Consider the following 18,631-nt stretch of genomic DNA (forward strand, 5'->3'; position numbering starts at 1 on the left):
ATGTATCATACTCAACATGCTTTGAGTTATGATCTAAAAAAAAGTCAGACAGAAGAAATATCATCTCTCCAACTCTGAGTAGTCATTCCCCTTTTGACAAACTACCAACCTTTGACTTAATCGTATGTGTTGTTGTTGTTCTGCACTTCAAAGTTTATGTCTTCTCGATAGCTCTGGAAGAGGAGCTTTGAGTGCAGGGGAGGCATACCCCGCCACCCCTGTCCCACACAGCCCCACTAGGCCTGTGAAAATGGTCCACCTGCTGCTGTCAATCCAGCGCTTTCATTTGCCTGAAGCAACTGTCATCCCAAAAGATCCCAATGGCCAAGCCAGCTGGTAGAAGGGGGCTTGTCTTTCATGCATGTCTTTCCCCTGCTTGTACCTTAAATATCTTCCATGCAGTCCACAGGGTTTAATTTTAGACTCCACATGAGGCAGGAGCACACCGTTTCTAGCTGAAGTCAAAGTCAGAAGCTTCTCAGTTTGCTCTGTCGTGAGTTATAGATCGGACAGACATTATCCTTTCTTTTGATATCATTTGAAGCAGGGCGCAAATATGTCAAATGATAAAGACACTGAGGTTCTCAGTGAAGAAGACATTGATGAGGATGAACTCCTTGCTATGCTTTCACCGGAGGAGCTTCAGGAGCTCCAGAGTGAGATGGATGTTATGATCGCCCCAGATGAGAGGGTACCAGTTGGACAGAGACAGAAGGACCAGACGGAGAAGCCTCCGACAGGGACGTTCGACCACAGATCCCTGGTTGATTACCTGTACTGGGAAAAAGAGTCCAAACGTATGCTCGAGGAAGAAAGAGTGCCGGCTACTCTGCTGCCTAGTGAGGTAAGAAGTCAAACTCCCAAACGTTTATGTGCAAGTCAATTGAGAATATCGAACGTGATCTTTATAAACTAGAAATCACAGTTTTAACCTTGTTGGTCTGATTTGTTGACTTCATCAGAAAACTTTAAGGGAGGAAGCTGAAAATAAAGAAAAAGAAGAGAAACCAGAAGATGGGGAATATGAAGTGTATGAAGTGATAGAGGAAGTCATTGAAGAAGAAGCTGTAGATGGTACAGAAGGAGAGGAAATTATAGAGGAAATAATTGAGGAAATTGTTGAAGAGGTTGAGGAGAGCGATGAAACAGACAAAATGGTTGATGTGAAAGATGAAGAGGTGACGCAACCTGTGAACGCGGATAAACATGAACATCCATTAGATAACAACACAGAGGAAGTATCAGGAAAGAATACAGATGACAAACAGCCTTTCTCAGACACAGAGAAGAAGAATGAGAGCTTAGCCCCAAAACTCAGCACATCACAAATTGAAGAGAAAGAGGAAATTAAAAATACTGACTCATTGCTTCCCAAAGATGCTCCAGATGAGCCAAAGATCAGTGAAACCAACGATACACTCCCACAGAAAGAAGAGAGAAAAATAAACAAATTAAAAATTCCAAAGCTGGCACTCGGTAATATAAAAATGACATCAAGACCGTCGGGAAATGAGACAAACTTGGAGTCGACTCTAGACAAGATCCGCAACAACAACCCCTCTGTCACTGAGGTTAACCTCAACAACATAGAAAACATTCCCAAAGAGATGCTCTTGGACTATGTCAACGCCTTGAAGAAGAACAAACATGTGAAAACCTTCAGTATAGCCAACACCGGTGTCGATGAAAACACAGCGTTCAGCCTGGCCAACATGCTACGAGAGAATCGCAGCATTACCACTTTGAATATCGAGTCCAACTTCGTAACCGGAAAGGGTATCGTTGCCATCATTCGCTGCCTCCAATTCAATGAGACTCTCACAGAGCTGCGATTTCACAACCAGAGGCATATGCTGGGTCACCATGCAGAGATGGAGATCTCACGCCTGCTCAAGGCCAACAACACCCTCCTGAAGATGGGCTACCACTTTGAGCTGCCAGGGCCCAGGATGGTGGTGACCAATCTTTTAACAAGGAATCTTGACCGCCAGAGGCAGCTGAGGAAGGAGGAACAGAATAAGCAGAATCTGAAGGAGCAGAGGGAGCTGATGCAGATGTATGAGAACAGTCTAAACCTGCCTCCTGGTTTGCTTGAGATGCTGGGTTACGTACCGTCCCTAGAACTCCTGCAGAAGCACGGGCTCGTCCCACCTTCTTCAGAAATGAGCGCTGTCCCTCAAGCAGACCATCAGACAGAAGAACCAGAACATCAGAAGCAGCGCAAACACAAAGGCATTCCCAAACAACCCAGTGCCGAAGCAGCAAACTCATTAAGGGACGTCCAACTGAAGAAGACTCCCAAGAAACGTGACCCTTTTCTGGACCTGGACCCGAGGGATAACAGGGGACCAGAGAGGGCAAGTTTCCAACTGAGGAAGACTCCCAAAGTGAAGGATACAGGCAGTGGAGGTGTGACAGACGAGAGAGCCAACCTGGGTGATGTGATTAAGACTTTGAAGCCAGTCCCTCGCAGACGAATGCCTCCAAAGGTTGATCTCACACCCCGTGATCAACTCCTAAGTGAGATCAAAAAGAGTAATGTGGCCTATCTAAAATCTGTGAGTATCCATTAATTAGTACTGTGAGAGCAATCAAGTTGGAATCCTCTGTTTAGGAGTACTCGTTAGATTTTTTAATTATTTAAGATGTTACTGTTGATAGTATGAAAGCTTTCAAAATAGAGCGTTTATTATATATAGATGCATTTAATTATCCCAATAGTTTTACAGCTGTTGCTGTATGATTATCAATGATTTTACACCATGTGTAAGAAATCCAAGTAAACATGTCATTCATTTCTTTTGTCGCTGCTTGCAGGTGCCGCTCCCTAAAGCCCTGGAATCAAGCGAAACGAGTCTCCTCTGAGGCTGCAACTTCAGCTCTTTGTTCTCTTCACCATACTATATGTTTATTCTATACATATTTATTATTAGTCACTCAGAACCTACTCAAATGAACTGCACAAATGAAGAGTGAACTATATGTTCATTGCACATGAAAGATATTGGCTGGTTGTTCCACTATTGTGTTATTATTTCACTAAATGCTGTTGTCTTCAGGAAATCATAACAATAAATGTATGGAAATTAAAGAGTAATCTGTCAATTTTCATTAAAATGTATCACCTCTTTCTTCATTTGCTATCTCTAAAAGACAAAGCATGGTCAAACTTTGACTTATATTATTTTGTATTGTCCACATATGTTAAATTTCTCTAAACTTTGCGCTAAAAAGGATTTGTAGAGGAAGATTGTTTGATTAAATGTTAGATGTTGATTTCATTTTGAAGCAAACCTGTTCTATATATTTGCATTTTGCTATAAAAATAGTATTCCACCCTTTGCCTCGGGATTATTCTTTTTTATTAAAAAGGAATAGCACTGTGTAGAAGTGACTTCAGTGTCAAAGTAAATACAACCATCAGTCATTCCCAGTAGTTTTTGCTTTTTGCTGCTGCAGATATGAAAAAATACTATTTTTTTTAAATAAGGTGAGGTATATAGTCCCATATGTTGGATAATATAAACTTGGGCTTTTGCATCACATGGTAGAAACCTGAAAAACTGATGCCATACAGATAATAAGAAACTGAATCAAATGACACTGCATACAATTCTGAAAGTGCTATTCATTTGTCAATTATTCAGCAGTATTCATCTGCTATTAATTTGTTTCAGTAATAGTCTACGATTTACTACATTGTGTGGCAGAAACCTTTAACCCAAATAAGAAGTAAATTCTGTGATAAATAAATCCAACTATATATATTCACACTGAGATTTGATTGGTAAAAAAAAAAGACTGCAACATAAATTAGGTTAACTTTTTTATTATCGTAGAGCACAGCCATGTTTTACTTCCAGTTCTGTGATTTCATCATCACTATTCAATAATGAAAAAGTCACATAAAAACATAGATCATATATAATATAGCATCCATATAGACAATCTCTCTGAACCACCATTTGTGAAGGTAGCATGCACAAACTGCAGTCAGTGTGTTTATGTGAAAAGCAACAGGAAATGACTGCTCTTAGTATCAGCTGCATGAAATGAAGATTTAACATTACATATGTACTTTTTTTTTAACAAGGAAAAGGGATTTGATCACAACAGAGAACAGGAAAACAGCATGGGGGTGTCTCTAGTTTAATCCAAAATGATGTGCTTTGTCTCCTGCAGCCATTTTATACATTTCTACATGCTATATTATGAAAATAAAAACACATCAGAAATAACAACAAACATGTACATACCATGATATAATATTGAGAGAATAAAGCTGCACGTGCCATTCATTTTTTTAATATTGCATAGCTGTGATCAGAGGGGATACACTCAGGCCAGCCCGTATTGTCAGGAACTGTATGCACACATCTTTTGAGAATAGGAATATTACAACTCCAGGATTAAACAGGCCGCACAACCATGTCTACACGAGAAACAGACTGGTCTCAGATCAGTATTCATACAGCTCCTGAAGTGACAAAATGTGAGTTATTGCTGTTTAATAAGCAGACAACAGTTCACTTGGTGTTGAGTCTGTATTTTGGTAATGTGGCTCTACTCCGCGAGAAGAGAAAATTAAACATGCTTGTTCTGAGGTAGCCAACTGAATGGATTGGATTTCTTTTCTTTTGTTTTTACAACAAATACATTTGGTATCTAATAACTATATTAGATATTGTATTCAGACATTCTGCTTTATTTGGCTGAAAAAAAATACTCAGTTGTCATGTCGAACAAAGTGCACTGTCAGCAAGGGAAATGATTTGTTTTTTAAAACATTTTTTCGACACAGGAATGCTCAAACCTTTGGTAACCTTTGGTGCATATTACCTTTTCAATGTCCAATCCACATGGTGATTGTGCAAATCTTGTTATAATCTTGTTGTTAGTAACCAGCTGCACACTTAAGATGGAGTGTATTAACACAAATGTACAAAAAAAAAAAGCTAACTAAAAAGCAAAATGGATAAAAAGTATGGGAATGCAAACATCAGTATCTTTACATGTATAATGGGGATAAAAATCTGACACATGGGATGATGCTACGGATATTTTAATCCATATTTCATGACACTTCCCTTGGCACACTCCTGGCTAGAGCCTTAATCCTTCAGTTTGCTTTCAATGAAATCCTGAATCTTGTTCATTTTCTCCTCCTGTTGATCCAGGAGGTCCATGATGATGCCCATGGGGGTCTTCTTCAGCCCAACACCTTCAATCTTGTTCTCCAGCCTGTTCTTCATATTGCGCAGTCTCAGAGAGGCATGGATTAGGATTACTACAAGAACAAGAACAGGGAATTATTTAAATTTTTTTTTCAGATGTGAAAATAAGACACATAAAGTTTAATGTCTCAAACTTAACAGATGATTTTCTTTGGACAACATCTTGGAAAATAGGAAAACAAACACTGGAAAAAGAAAACAGATACTGTCACAACTCAGACTTTAAAGCAGGTGTAGGGATCGGCGTATCTTTTATTCCCATGTCAGGCAGATACTGAACGCATGACATCAGCCCATAAATGTGGTTCTGTCCGTATCAACAACCCATAGCAACACGTCAACACAGGCAGCAGTGGGCAGGCCTCCTGGGTAGCGATCAAACTGCCTTGTCTGTCTGCCACGACGTTAAAGCTGCTACATTTGCTCTAACGATCCAACCCATCAATTATCTAAACCACTCTGCTGACGGTCTGACTCTAAATGTATTTAGAGAGCTGCAGCGAATCCAAAACTATAGCTTTAATCCACATCTGCATAGCTCGCCCTGTAATGTGGTACACTCTTATTACTTTCTTTTACAATCTGTGTCACGAGTAAGTGCATGTCAGCGTTACTGCACATGCTGTTCAATCCCTACAGTGAGTCAGGATGAAAGAGTGATTGGAAAAAGTTGTTCACCCACAGGAAACCCTGAGTTATGCATCTCTGTGTGAGTCACCAACCCTTTTAACAGTTTTCATCGTATAACATTAGCCAACAAGTGTTTATAATATACTATGGGGAACACAAGTTAGAGTGGGCCAAGCCTTGAATTTATCAAGATACTTTAAGTTTCCCTTTTCTAAGAGTTATTGAGACAAAAAAAACATTGTAGCTGTCTCCAAATTTCTTTGCCAAATCTGTTAAATTAAGTGTCACTAACTGCAAGAAAAATAATCAATGTTAATAAGGGAATTTATCTAATGCCATAAAGTTAGCAGGTCTTTTACATTTTCATGTCAAAATCACTGTGTTGAAGAAGATCCATTCCTAACAAATCAGGTTTCACAAGAGCCATGGCTCTAAATTACAAAAGGGAGTGTCACTAGGTGGAACCTCAAGAAAACTAACAGCTAACAACTGAAAGCTGAATGTACTATTCAGTGTTTTAACACATAAAAACAGTCAAGCTCCTACTTTATAGGAGGGGATCAGGGCAACGTTGGAAGTAAAAGAGAATTAAGTCAGATTACCGAGAAAATCTGAATTCTGATTTTAGTATCTCGGAGTGCTGTTGGAGATCAGACAGATGTCAATGAACAGAATCCAGCTTGAGCCTTTGGCTTGTTTATGCAGTAAAAAAACAAACATATAACTAAACTAAATATACTGTAAAAAGCAAGATGACTGTTGTATTTTAGATTTATAAAGCCTTCCAAATTGGGATCTGTCTGGGAAGCATCCAACATGGCCTGAAAGTAAACAGGAAAACTCTGTGGAATAAACAAAAAACTCACACAGCAAAGGGAAGGTGATTCCAAAGATGAAGACCATGACGCCACCGCACAGCGACAGCACAAAGTAACTGGTGACCATGACCCCGATGACAAACAGGGTGGGGTTCTTTCTTTTGAAGTTCTTGATGGTGGCTTTGTTCTCTCCTGCCCACACTGAACCCATGAAGACCAGAACCACCACACCTCCTCCCAGAAACATACCAAGTGGGTTCAGGAACCTGAATATTGGAACATCAAAATGACATGTTGTACATACTGTTTATTCAATTGGATCTACACTTTTTTTTTAGTTTTATTAATTTTTATAATATCAACAGAGCCCATATCAACATACATTAAGACAGCGACAACAACACAACACAAAACTGTCCAGAAAGGTCCAGCCACACCCCATATATCCTTGATTCAGAAGTCTTTTAGTCCCATCATCAGTCCATCGTTGGTCACAGTTGAGTGTCCCTTCTCAGAGGCTTTCATTCCAGAGAACATTTCAACATAAAGTCGATCCAGGAAAGGCCTCCAAAGGTTTATGAATTCCTGAACATTTCCTTTGAGTACAGAGTTAGTTTTTTCATGCAGGAACACATCAAAAACTTCTCTATACCTCATTGTGGCAGTAGGATCCATTTCAAAAGAATACATTTTCTTGCCAAAAGAAAAGCAGTTTATCAAGTAATTATGTTTTAGAGTAGAAAGTGACACAGCTTTAGCAGGCAGACTCAACAAAAAGAGGCCTGGTTCTGTCTTAATTGCAATTTTTAAAATATTACTAAATTCTTCGGGCTATAGATTCCAAAATGAGTGAAATGTATTTGCATTAACCCCCCAAAAAGATGAAAAACTCCCTTGTTCTTTCTAACATTTAGGCACATACATAGATAGATTATGATCCATTTTGTTTCAAATAATTCAAGTTAGTATGTGTAACCTGTTAAGAATTATATATATATATATATATATATATATATATATATATATATATATATATATATATAGCAAGTGAAAATTGTTCAGACACAATCCACTGCTTCTTTCCCAGTCATCTTCTATGTATAGGCTGTCCAATCCCTCCTCCCATTTGGACTGAATATTGTCCACACAGAGCGAGTTCACAGAGTACAACAATGCATATAAAACATTTTTTTTTTTATTTAAATAGCACAACCTGCTGGTGGTAACAAACAACAGCTGACATCCTGTGCAGTTTCCTACAAACCATGAGAGGGCAGATGCCAGCACCAAGGCCTCTACTCATGATTTCCACTTGCTACATCATCCTCTATTCACAGAGAACTATCACACCAGTTTGGTATATGCAAAATTACAAGTAAAGCGGCTGTCAGCAGTGAAATGTTTGATTTTAGGAGCTTCCTGAGTCAGATGTAGCATCACTGATTCTCAAAAACACTAAACATCCCGATAAGTAACGTTTAAAATGACGTTTAAAAGGATCTGAGGTCGATCGGTAACAATTTGAAGCATTTAGACACAATTTAAGCCAGCTACAGCGTTATTCTTACAGATATGAATGCGGAAATATTTATTGTATAGGCTAACGTAAGCAAGGAAACGCTAAATATATATATATTAAATGCCGGAGGCGACAAATGAGTGCGTTAAACGTTAGCACAACAGTGAAATGCAGAAATATCCTGTGTGGTCATAATGGGTGTGGGTCAGAAGGCATGCAGGCTGAGTAAACACACAGCCAGCGATGCTAGGCTGCGATTAGCCTGCTGCCAGTACTCACCCTACAATGAGGAAAACCACCACGGCCACGGCGAAGTAATTCGTCTGGTAGTACAATAAATTGCTGATCACTCTATTGTTCCACTTTGTTAAATCTCCGAACTCTGGTTTGGCGAACCGGTCCCTTCCGGGGAAGAAATCATCCCACGGTCTGAGAGGCGCAAGCTCCATCTTGGCTGCCATGACTGAGCTCAGTGGTACACAAACATAACAACCCAACACACGCGCTGCGAAATATTTTGACAGGTCAGCTGATCACTGTCTGAGCTCTGAGGAGGGGAGTCAAACAACAAGCCGTGCTCTCGGACGTGAATCTCGCGAGATTTGGATACTCCGTGCAGTGTTTGGGGATTATTACGCTTGCGCGATATTTCTCAGAATGCGCAACAGCACCACTTTATCTTAAAGTTTCAGCGAATATAAAAGTGCGTAGAGAAATAAAACTGTATGGTGAGAAAACTACATTAAAATTGGCACATGACAGTTGTTTAAACAACATTGTAGTCAATAAAAGAAATTATCGTCGTCGTCATCATCATCATCATCATCATCATCATCATAGGCCTATTTAAAACCTTGGAAAACGCATTGAGGGAGAACCCTTATCTTAGGTGGTGACGAGCAATAAAAAAACAGCAATAAAAGAAGAATACATGGCTATATAAATTAAAAACAATGTAAAATTAACTGCTAAAAAGTAAAAGTGTAGGAATTGACAATAAGACAAATAAATAAACAAACAAACAATCAAATAAATAAATAGATGAGAATAAGAACAATTAATAAAAATAAAAACAATGATAGTTACAATCCATAAAATTAGCAATTAAGCCTTGGAATTGACTCAAATACGAAATATACAAAATGTGCAATACATTTCACTCACTACAGTATAACAGTGTAACAGGCCTTATATACTGTAAATAACCACCTACAATATGTGTATAAAGTAATATGTCTTCCTTTTACCATTTAATATTTATTTCATCACTCCACGCACTCTTCACTTCTTTGCACTATTTGTATCCTGTTCACAGTCCACAGAAACGGTGTCACCTATATACAGTCATTCTTTGTGTATATTTCTGAAGATTGTTGTGTTGTTATTCTGTGTAAGTACACTGATAGCCACTAAACCGGAGTAAAATTCCTTGTATTTGTAAACATACTTGGCCAATAAAGATGATTCTGATTGTGAAGAAAGTACCACTGACGTTGTTACTTCAGACAAATGAAAGAAAATTCAATTTTGCTCACAGATAGGTTTTTTAAAAGCATTTTGTTAATAATAGAAGTTTCAATAGACTTAATTTAAAGTTTGAATTCCTTTAAGAAAACAGGAGAGAGGTTTGAATATAGAAAAATTGCTTATACTGTATATATTGGAGTATTCAGCTGACAATTTACAAAGTAAACCTTGTAATCTTCTTATCTTAAATGTGTCTAAAATATAAAATCCAAACAGCACATTATGGTAATACAGAGCAAATTTACTACATATGCAGTATATTGTCTGTAATAAATATAGCAACAAATTTAGAGCTGCAATGATTAGTCGATTAGTTAATAATCCATTCATTGTTCTGAGTCTTTTTTTCCAGAAAAAAATGTCAAAATTCTCTGATTCTTCCATGTGTGCAAGAAGGAACAACAGAGATGAGACAATAATATCAAGACTTAGATGTGGACACACTGGACTAACAGTACACTATTCAAAATAGGAAACATGATACAGGCAGATGTCAAGTCAAGTCAAGCCAGTTTTATTTATATAATGCCAAATCACAGCAGAAATGATCTCAGGGCACTTTTCACATAGAGCAGGTGTAAACCGTACTCTTTAATTTACAGAGACACAGCATTCCCCCATGAGCAAGCACTTAGCGACAGTGACAAGGAACAACTCCCCTTTAACGAGAAGAAACCTTGTGTAGATCTGGGTTCCAGGTGGGCGGCCATCTGCCTTAACCAGTTGGGTTGAGAGAGAAAGAAGGAGGGGGAGAGAGAGACACACACACACACACACACACACAGAGAAGCACAGCAACAACAATAACAGCAATAAAAACAACAACTATAATAGAAATATGACTAATAATAAAAATGTGAAGGTGAGATGTGAATAATAATAATAGGAGGAAACAGAAGAAGAAAGTTTAGAGCATGTTATGCTGCAATGTCAGAAACATGAGAGGGCATCTGATTCAAACCTCACAAAGATAAAAGTACACTTTGATCTAATAGATATTCTACAAAAGAACTCAAGAACTGAGTCCTATTTCAGTATCTCAGACTAAATAATTTGATTGAGAAGATATGATTGGGGTTTTTTTTAATGAATATTGTAAATACTAGACACTCCATTACCAGTTGATGGCTGTAACGCGCCAATTCGTTGTTTGCCAACCGCCAATAAACTTCATGAAGAAGAAGAAGAAGCACTCGCGAAGAAGAAGCGGAACTGAGAGCAGCGCAGCTTTGACGCTCGACAACACAGCAGCTAGAATCGAGGACATGGGACCGTGAAAGTATGGCGGATGCCGAGGAGCCGTAAGTGTCAATGGACGAAAAAACACAATTTTATCGCAGTTAATCTCACGCAGTTTGACGTTAACGCGGCATGACTCGACTCTCTTTTTGCTTTCTTCTTCCAGGGAGAAGAAAAGAAGGCGAATAGAGGACCTGACTGAGAAGTTAGTGACGAATGCTAAATAAAGGTCTCTGACTGGCAGCAGGTTTGCGTTGCACAGAGAGCAGCGACTGCTGGGCCAGGAGACATGAAAATGAACATTTAAATAAGCCAGATAGCTGTTTGTCCAGTTCATCAATAAACACAATGTATCCATTCAAAGTGTCAAACATAATGCAGAAACCCTTGGCTGCACTTATCTTGTATCCTCCTTGCAAAACAAACAGGGAGTGAACAGCAAATAGATGTGTGACAGTTTCATACTATATAGCCTACTAATCCTAAACAGGTTTGGAGTAATCTATGTAGTGTGTTCACAGGAGTGTGACATGTAAGTGCTTAAAGAAGTCATTAAGAATTATTTAAAATGCAGGCAATGGAGGATATGAATCAGAAAGAGCTTGGAAAACAAAAACATTTTAAAAATAAATAATAATAATAATAATAATAAAGACATTCTGCTTCCTCTTTGTGAAGCTTAAAAGAGAGTAGCTTTCCAAACGTGAGCTTTAAAGTCAAGTGGGGCATGTATTGTGTCATTTTCTGTGAATATAAAACAGTAAAGTATGTATAGTTCTTGTATAATATGTATGTAATTATTATGTAGTATGGAAGTGGATTTTCAGCCATCTTGCTTATGTTATACGTGTGTGATGAACTCGCTGCACACCAGTCAGTTCCTCATATCGCCATGTACAGTGGTTCCCATCCTTATATGCTTGTTAACCCTTAGTGGAAAGCGATTTCTACTTTTAAAAGCTAGTCACAGAGGGCACGTCTATGAGTAGTGTGACTGTAAAGTGATTTTCTCCTCATACTGTATTATTTGAATTTCTTGAAAGACCTCAAGAGGCAAAATTATACTATATTTAACTAGAAAATAATATATGTGATAGAGAAAAGTTTTTTAATATTTCCTACTGAGGTAGTCATCTCCAGATTGGGTTGTGAGCCCCAGGTTGGGAACCAGTATCCTAGTAGACAGCAATCTTTAGAGATTAATAGAGGCTAGTTAAGGTGCTCTCATACTGTACTGTAGTATGTGTTTTTATTTCCCTCTCATTATGCATCTGTCTTTATGTATTTCATCTCAATTACTCTTATTAATCCAACCATTCTTTCCACAATTAAACTAATAATAATGCATATAATAATGGATAAGTCACATTATTAGAGGGATAAGTAAAGAGAGATGTACCAATGTAAGTGATAGTACAAGTTTAGTGTATCTTGGTGTGCTGTGTGCCCAGAATGGCTGTAGATGGTGGACACAGGGACGGCGCTTGCGACTGGGATGGCCGATGGAATCATGTAAGGAAGTTTTTGGAGAGACCTGGCCCGTTCACCCATCCCGACTTTGAACCAAGCACTGAGGTGAGTTTTAACGAAGAGGAAAGTATTCTGGTCATATGTCGAACTGACTGATGTGTGATAAGGACATGGCTTTACAATGCCAAGTTAACAGCACATTTCTTAAATTCAGTTCTTAAAACATTTTGATGCTTTTTTTTCATCTCAGTCTCTACAGTTCCTGTTGGAGACGTGCAAGATTCTGGTCATCGGTGCAGGAGGACTCGGATGTGAACTCCTCAAAAATCTGGTAGGAAATATCTTAAATCTACATCATATTGATGAGCTTAATCAATTACAACAGTGTAAGATGAGCAAACAGCAAACTGCTTTTCCTGACTGTGTCTTCGGATAAGTCCTGACATACTCTTGTTGTGCTTTAGGCCCTTTCCGGGTTTCGCCTTATTCATGTTGTTGACATGGACACTATTGATGTGTCCAACCTCAACAGGCAGTTTCTATTCAGGTAGGTTTCACCTTTATATTCTCTCCTTATAGTTTTAACAGTAGTTTAATATTTGACAAATACAGTATTTGGGGAAGAATGCTGCAAAGTTGTGAGATGAATATGCAGTTTTGTAATATTTCCTTCAGTCATCTATACAATGCTCATCAAAGATTATACATAATTGAAAATAATTTTCTCAAGTACTATATTATTGTCTAAGTAACCCTCTGTTGAAAATAAATGAGGCAAAGCCTGTCATAGTATCTGATACTGAGTGAGGAGAATTTGCCTCTTGGTGACTGTCGGGCTGCGGCTAACGATTATTTCATGATTAATTTATCTGTTGATTACTTTCTCGATTAATTGTTGTTTGTATTCTATAAAATGTCAGAAAACGGTGAAAAATGTCTTGTTTTGTCCCGACCAACAATCCACAACCCAAAGACATTTAGTTTATTATCACAGAGAAAATATTCACATTTAGGAAGCTGGAATCAGAAAATTTGGACAAAAATCGATAACTCTATTAATAAAAATAGTTGGATATTAATTTAATAGTTGGAAATTAATCAATTAATAGTTGCAGCTCTAGGTGACTGTAGTACTGTAACAATTCTAGTGTGATATAATCAGATTATATACAACATCTCATGTGTTCTGTACTGTTTTATGCATCTATTTAGGCCCAAAGATGTCGGACGACCAAAGGCAGAAGTAGCTGCCGACTTTATCAACAATCGCATCCCTGGATGTAAAGTTGTCCCGTATCCTGTTGATGAAGCAACTGTTTAAATAGTTATGAAACTCAGATTGTCTCAGACTTACAATTGACATTTTATAAACTATCCTGATAATAATTTTTATTCCTTATTAATAACACGCACAGTCACTTTAAAAAGATCCAAGACTTTGATGAGTCTTTCTACAGGCGTAAGTGTGTTTTTCTGACATGATCTATGCATAAGCAAAGCTTACCAAGTCAACACCTCAGAGGTTTTATTCATTTTTAAACACTTGTCTCTGCAGAATTCCACATCATCGTCTGTGGACTGGACTCCATCATTGCCAGACGATGGATGAACGGCATGCTGGTAGGAAAAAAATGTTAAAGTTTATTGTATTTCAGTGTCGTCTACCTGATACACATTTGCATATCAGAAGTGTATAAGCACAGATTTAGTTAAGTGTAATCGATGGTGAGTTATGATTGATGTTGCCTTCTCCAGATATCACTCCTGAGCTATGAAGATGGAGTCTTGGATCCCAGCTCCATCATCCCCCTCATCGACGGAGGGACAGAGGGCTTCAAAGGAAACGCTCGTGTCATTCTGCCCGGCATGACAGCGTGTATCGACTGCACGCTAGAACTGTACCCGCCACAGGTACTGCTCACTTTGCATAAGCAATGTCTCCTCTAGTTTCACTTTAAATATTCATATAAATATATGTCAATTTTGGTGTTCTTAATGGATGACAGAGTAGTCAACCTTTCCATCTGCAACAACAGTTGTTTGTGTTTGGGGAAAAAATTAAAGACCTCGGTCATAATCATAAACAATAACAGCTATCAGACTGAACAGAAAAAGAAAAAGTACCACCTATAGAAACAACTATAGGCACTCAAAAGAAAATCAGAGAAAAATGTGGAATACATACAAACAGAGAAACATGTGTTTCTGGAAGCAAAGTGTAAAACCAGCATTGTGACTATTTGCACCAAAGATCTCACCAAAACACACAGAAAATTTAATATAAAAATGAAATAGAGTACAGATTTTGATGATTATTAAAAGTACATCTTTGTGAAAAGCAGTTATTGTGTCTCTGATTAATTAAAGCAGTCGTAGTCTTTTTGATATTTTTGCTGTGTAGAATTGAAAAGGGGCTTCTAGTGCTCTTTTAAAGCTGCTATAATTAATATTTTCATATTAACAGTGGATCACATGACTACTTGTGTATGGCAGGGGTTGCTGGTAGTGTGTTTCAGTATCTTCCAACTAATTGTTTTGTTTTTACAGCCCCCAATTTTTTTTTTACGGCCCTCAGTTTTACTTTTTATGTTCACCATCACCACTTTCATTAGTGTCGCTTCCACACGTAGCAGTCAGCTGTTTTGAGCTACAAATCTTAAAAAACCAACATGTACACTACCTGCCTGGCACCAAACGGCAAACAAAGTTAGCGCCATTGCCGGTGAACATAGTTGAGCATTTAGCAGCTGAATGAGTTGGTGTGGACCAAAGCAGGTGGCCAGAAACACGACTCTAAATGAATGTTAATGTTGCTCTGTGTCTGCTGGATGTGTAAATAGACAACTTTGAGCTGACGACTTTTCATTTCACTGACATGTAAGATGATAGTATGTCAGTGGTGTGTTCACAGTTTATTTAAGCTGCCCCAAAGTGGCCAAAAAAATCAGTTAATACAGGTTTAAATACTTTAATGACTGACTTTAATTTTAATTTTACTGTCCCACAGATTAATTTCCCCATGTGCACCATTGCATCCATGCCAAGGCTACCAGAACACTGCATTGAATATGCACGAATCTTACAGTGGCCCAAAGAATTGCCATTTGGAGGTAAGCTAAAATATTTACATCTTTTTTTTTTGTATTCAACACATCTAATCTCATCATTCAACCTCTGTGTATATTATTACAATATTACAAGACTTAACAATCAGTTTTCTCCTTCTTTAGAAACCAGCTTAGACGGAGACAATCCAGAGCACATCCAATGGGTGTTTGACAGAGCCCAAGAACGAGCAGCAGAGTTTAACATTACCGGAGTGACATACAGACTCACTCAAGGTGAACCTGTGACATGAAAGATAATAATTTATTCATTGTTAATGTGGTAAATCAGTCAGGTTTTTTGGAGGTGTAACTTTTTATAATTTCTCGCCGTAATTGACATCCGTGTTGTTCATAAGTACCTTTAGCAGTGGGCTGGAAATAAACTCATGAATATTTTTGTGCCACAGGAGTTGTGAAGCGGATCATTCCTGCTGTGGCATCAACTAACGCTGTTATTGCTGGTATGTAACTATGAAGTTTTTTGAGGCAGTTATGGGATGTTAACAGAAAGGACATTTTTGAAAATAACACATTTTTGTAATATCTGGTGAAATATCGCTAAGTGCCCTCTTACATGCTGTCAAGCTTTCTGTTCTAGCATTGCACATATGGGGTTTACAAAGGCAACAGAACAGAAATTAACAAAAGCAGGCTTCTCATTTTATTAGCTGCAGCTAGCTAGCTAATTAAGGCTAATTTTGTGAATTGGTTGAAAACTGTCTCCAGCTGACTTTATGTTTCCATTAGACTATTTTTAAAACAATAACATGGCAAAAGAACTTTTTTATGATATCTATCTATCTATCTAAAATATAATCATATAATGCGAGAGACACATTCTTTGTATGCTTGCATACTTGGCTAAGAAAACAGATTCTGATAATGCTAAAACACTGCGGCTTAAGCTGCTTGTCCCAGGTGAAAAATCTAGTTATTTTGGTCCGACTTACCCAAATCCAATACAGAGCAGCACATTGTTACTATTAACACACTGAAAGAGGATTTTTCTAACGTAACCTATAATCCATAAATATAGCTAATGTTAGCCAATGATATGTTTCTTGGCGTTGTCCGTAATTAGGTTTCTACGGTAGGATGAAAGCTAGTTGGCCAGACATGCAAATGTTTGCAGCTTACTTTAGGGCAGACAAACACTGTTTAACCCATTCGTCACAATTTTTCTCTTTTATTTTTGTTTTTGGAAAGGCAAAAAAAAAGCCAACACTTTCTTGTATTTAAACAATTATTCAATTCAAGTAACTAGACTTATCTTTGCTTTTGTTCTCTATAGCTGCCTGTGCAACTGAAGTTTTTAAAATTGCCACAAGGTTGGTAAAACAAACACATTCTGAAACTCTCATTGCAAATTATCTGCTGATTTGTCAAATGAACATTACTTAACATCAGATTCTATTTTGCAGTGCATATATTCCTTTGAATAATTACCTGGTCTTTAATGACGTGGATGGACTGTACACCTACAGTTTTGAAGCAGAGCGAAAGGTTTGTTGTGCCCTAGATAGTCAGTAAAAGTCTTATTGGAAGTGTTATGACATTTGTACATTTTCATCTACAGAAGAATAACCAGTTTTCCCTGCGTTGTCTTGTCTTTGTTTGATCGGCAGGACAATTGTTCAGCATGCAGCCAGGTGCCTCAGGATCTCCAGTTCCCTCCTTCTGCCAAATTACAGGAGGTTTTAGAGTACCTGACAGAGAACGCCTCACTGTGAGTATTCAAAAGAAACACTTTAATCCCGCTGTAGGAAAAATAACAGTTATCAGGTTAAGATTGTGTATAAACATTTTCCAGACAAATGAAATCACCGGCTATCACCACAACTCTGGAAGGAAAGAATAAGACGCTGTATTTGCAGGTAATATGCACTCAATCATTGAGATTGCTATGTTGTGTTCACCTGCATTTCATTAAAAAAAACTAAACTATGACTACAATTATATTCCAGTCTGTGAAATCCATTGAGGAGAGAACTCGACCAAACCTCTGCAAAACTTTAAAAGGTAATAAGAAGCTGTTGTGTAAAGCCCAGTCTGTTCAAAGTGACCTGTAACTGCTGACATTGATGATGACGCATATGTAATGTGTAATGTTTTTGGCTGGGGCCAACCCTAAAATTGTGAATGTCTGTCACTGACTGAGTGATGAAGTTACACCATTTACATAAAAACAAACCTCTTTAAAATGCTGGCGATGTCCATGTCTGATTGTAACCAGGCGACGTACAAATAAAAAGCCCTTTAGCATTTCATACACGGTCCAGCCATACACCAGGTATTGACCCAATCTTTTTTTCTTCTGATGCAGAGCTGGGCTTGTCGGATGGACAGGAACTAGCTGTGGCAGATGTCACCACGCCCCAGACGGTTCTCTTCAAGCTCAATTTCACCGCCTGAACATTCGTCACAACACACAGCACTGATGTGAAGATTGACTGCTTCTGAATGCAAACTGGATGTTACATCACAAGGTTACTGTAACGGTACAGTGGCATACTTGATATGATCATGTAAAAAAAAAAAGGTGAGATCTCACTTGTGGGATAGAATTGGCTGTCTTATGAACATGGAATCAGTTAATGACATTGTTTTTTCTATCTGTTATGTTGTTTACTCCTTTGTGTATTTGTCATGTGTTGACTTACAGTGTAGCTCTTTTTCTGTCAGTCAAATGAGAATAATGATGTGCACTATGCTGTAATAAAGTTTTATTATCATGGTTGTAGAAAAAGCTTAAATTGCAATTTTCACCAGATTTTTTGGCAGCAGGGCAGCTTTACTATTCATCTTCAAGGACTTTTAAGTGTATTGAAAGCAACCATAACACATAAAAAATAGGAGATGTAGGAAGACTGTTAGTAAGATTAAAATATAAACGGATGTTTTATGTGACTTGTCTTAAAATGAAACTCTGAGCAATTAAAAATGTTTTAATATTTTGTGGAATTTACTTAGTACATTTTAAGGGTCATGATAAATGTGATTGGAAAGAAGAAACATGGTTTAATCTTAAGTAATGTGTTGTATTTTATAAGGTCATCTAATATTTTAAGTTAAAGTATTAATCTGAAA

The 18,631-nt window shown here is 37.8% G+C and overlaps 3 protein-coding genes across 4 annotated transcripts; 2 read left to right on the forward strand and 1 right to left on the reverse strand.

Annotated features, from left to right (window-relative positions):
- Positions 1-414: 414 nt before the first annotated feature.
- lmod3 (leiomodin 3 (fetal)) lies at positions 415-3,333 on the forward strand. Its single transcript, XM_042410365.1, has 3 exons — positions 415-844; positions 963-2,558; positions 2,818-3,333. Exons 1-3 carry the CDS (start codon positions 557-559, stop codon positions 2,863-2,865), a joined length of 1,932 nt encoding a protein of 643 aa, XP_042266299.1. The 5' UTR covers positions 415-556; the 3' UTR covers positions 2,866-3,333.
- Positions 3,334-3,813: 480 nt separating this feature from the next.
- Positions 3,814-8,766, reverse strand: LOC121895672 (PRA1 family protein 3-like). The gene is made up of 3 exons (XM_042409068.1): positions 8,481-8,766; positions 6,731-6,948; positions 3,814-5,287 (listed from the first exon to the last, which is right to left on the reverse strand). The coding sequence occupies exons 1-3, from the start codon at positions 8,660-8,662 to the stop codon at positions 5,112-5,114; spliced, it is 576 nt and encodes a 191-aa protein (XP_042265002.1). The 5' UTR covers positions 8,663-8,766; the 3' UTR covers positions 3,814-5,111.
- Positions 8,767-10,919: 2,153 nt separating this feature from the next.
- LOC121895638 (NEDD8-activating enzyme E1 catalytic subunit-like) lies at positions 10,920-18,498 on the forward strand. Of its 2 annotated transcripts, XM_042409003.1 has the most exons (18): positions 10,920-11,029; positions 11,134-11,172; positions 12,419-12,542; positions 12,688-12,768; positions 12,902-12,984; positions 13,650-13,730; positions 13,853-13,896; positions 13,993-14,057; positions 14,193-14,348; positions 15,445-15,547; positions 15,668-15,778; positions 15,952-16,005; positions 16,836-16,872; positions 16,966-17,047; positions 17,170-17,270; positions 17,355-17,418; positions 17,509-17,563; positions 17,868-18,498. In XM_042409003.1, the coding sequence occupies exons 1-18, from the start codon at positions 11,010-11,012 to the stop codon at positions 17,954-17,956; spliced, it is 1,389 nt and encodes a 462-aa protein (XP_042264937.1). In that variant the 5' UTR covers positions 10,920-11,009; the 3' UTR covers positions 17,957-18,498. The 2 variants fall into 2 exon arrangements, with proteins under 2 accessions (XP_042264937.1, XP_042264938.1); XM_042409004.1 differs by lacking the exon at positions 10,920-11,029 and having other exon boundaries at positions 11,137-11,196.
- Positions 18,499-18,631: the final 133 nt, after the last annotated feature.

The sequence above is a fragment of the Thunnus maccoyii genome, chromosome 4 (genome assembly GCF_910596095.1).
Source record: "Thunnus maccoyii chromosome 4, fThuMac1.1, whole genome shotgun sequence".
NCBI lineage: Eukaryota > Metazoa > Chordata > Actinopteri > Scombriformes > Scombridae > Thunnus > Thunnus maccoyii.

What these genes read in the sequence shown, in the direction of transcription:
- LOC121895672 (XM_042409068.1), bottom strand. Translation starts at nt 8,662, where the DNA reads ATGGCAGCCAAGATGGAGCTTGCGCCTCTCAGACCGTGGGATGATTTC. An exon ending in GTGGTTTTCCTCATTGTAGG is followed by an intron (nt 6,949 to 8,480) that starts GTGAGTACTGGC and finishes TCCAATATTCAG; the next exon opens with GTTCCTGAACCCACTTGGTA. An exon ending in AATCACCTTCCCTTTGCTGT is followed by an intron (nt 5,288 to 6,730) that starts GTGAGTTTTTTG and finishes TTGTTCTTGTAG; the next exon opens with TAATCCTAATCCATGCCTCT.
- lmod3 (XM_042410365.1), top strand. Translation starts at nt 557, where the DNA reads ATGTCAAATGATAAAGACACTGAGGTTCTCAGTGAAGAAGACATTGAT. An exon ending in CTACTCTGCTGCCTAGTGAG is followed by an intron (nt 845 to 962) that starts GTAAGAAGTCAA and finishes TGACTTCATCAG; the next exon opens with AAAACTTTAAGGGAGGAAGC. An exon ending in ATGTGGCCTATCTAAAATCT is followed by an intron (nt 2,559 to 2,817) that starts GTGAGTATCCAT and finishes CGCTGCTTGCAG; the next exon opens with GTGCCGCTCCCTAAAGCCCT.
- LOC121895638 (XM_042409003.1), top strand. Translation starts at nt 11,010, where the DNA reads ATGGCGGATGCCGAGGAGCC. An exon ending in ATAGAGGACCTGACTGAGAA is followed by an intron (nt 11,173 to 12,418) that starts GTTAGTGACGAA and finishes CTGTGTGCCCAG; the next exon opens with AATGGCTGTAGATGGTGGAC. An exon ending in GTTTTTAAAATTGCCACAAG is followed by an intron (nt 16,873 to 16,965) that starts GTTGGTAAAACA and finishes TCTATTTTGCAG; the next exon opens with TGCATATATTCCTTTGAATA.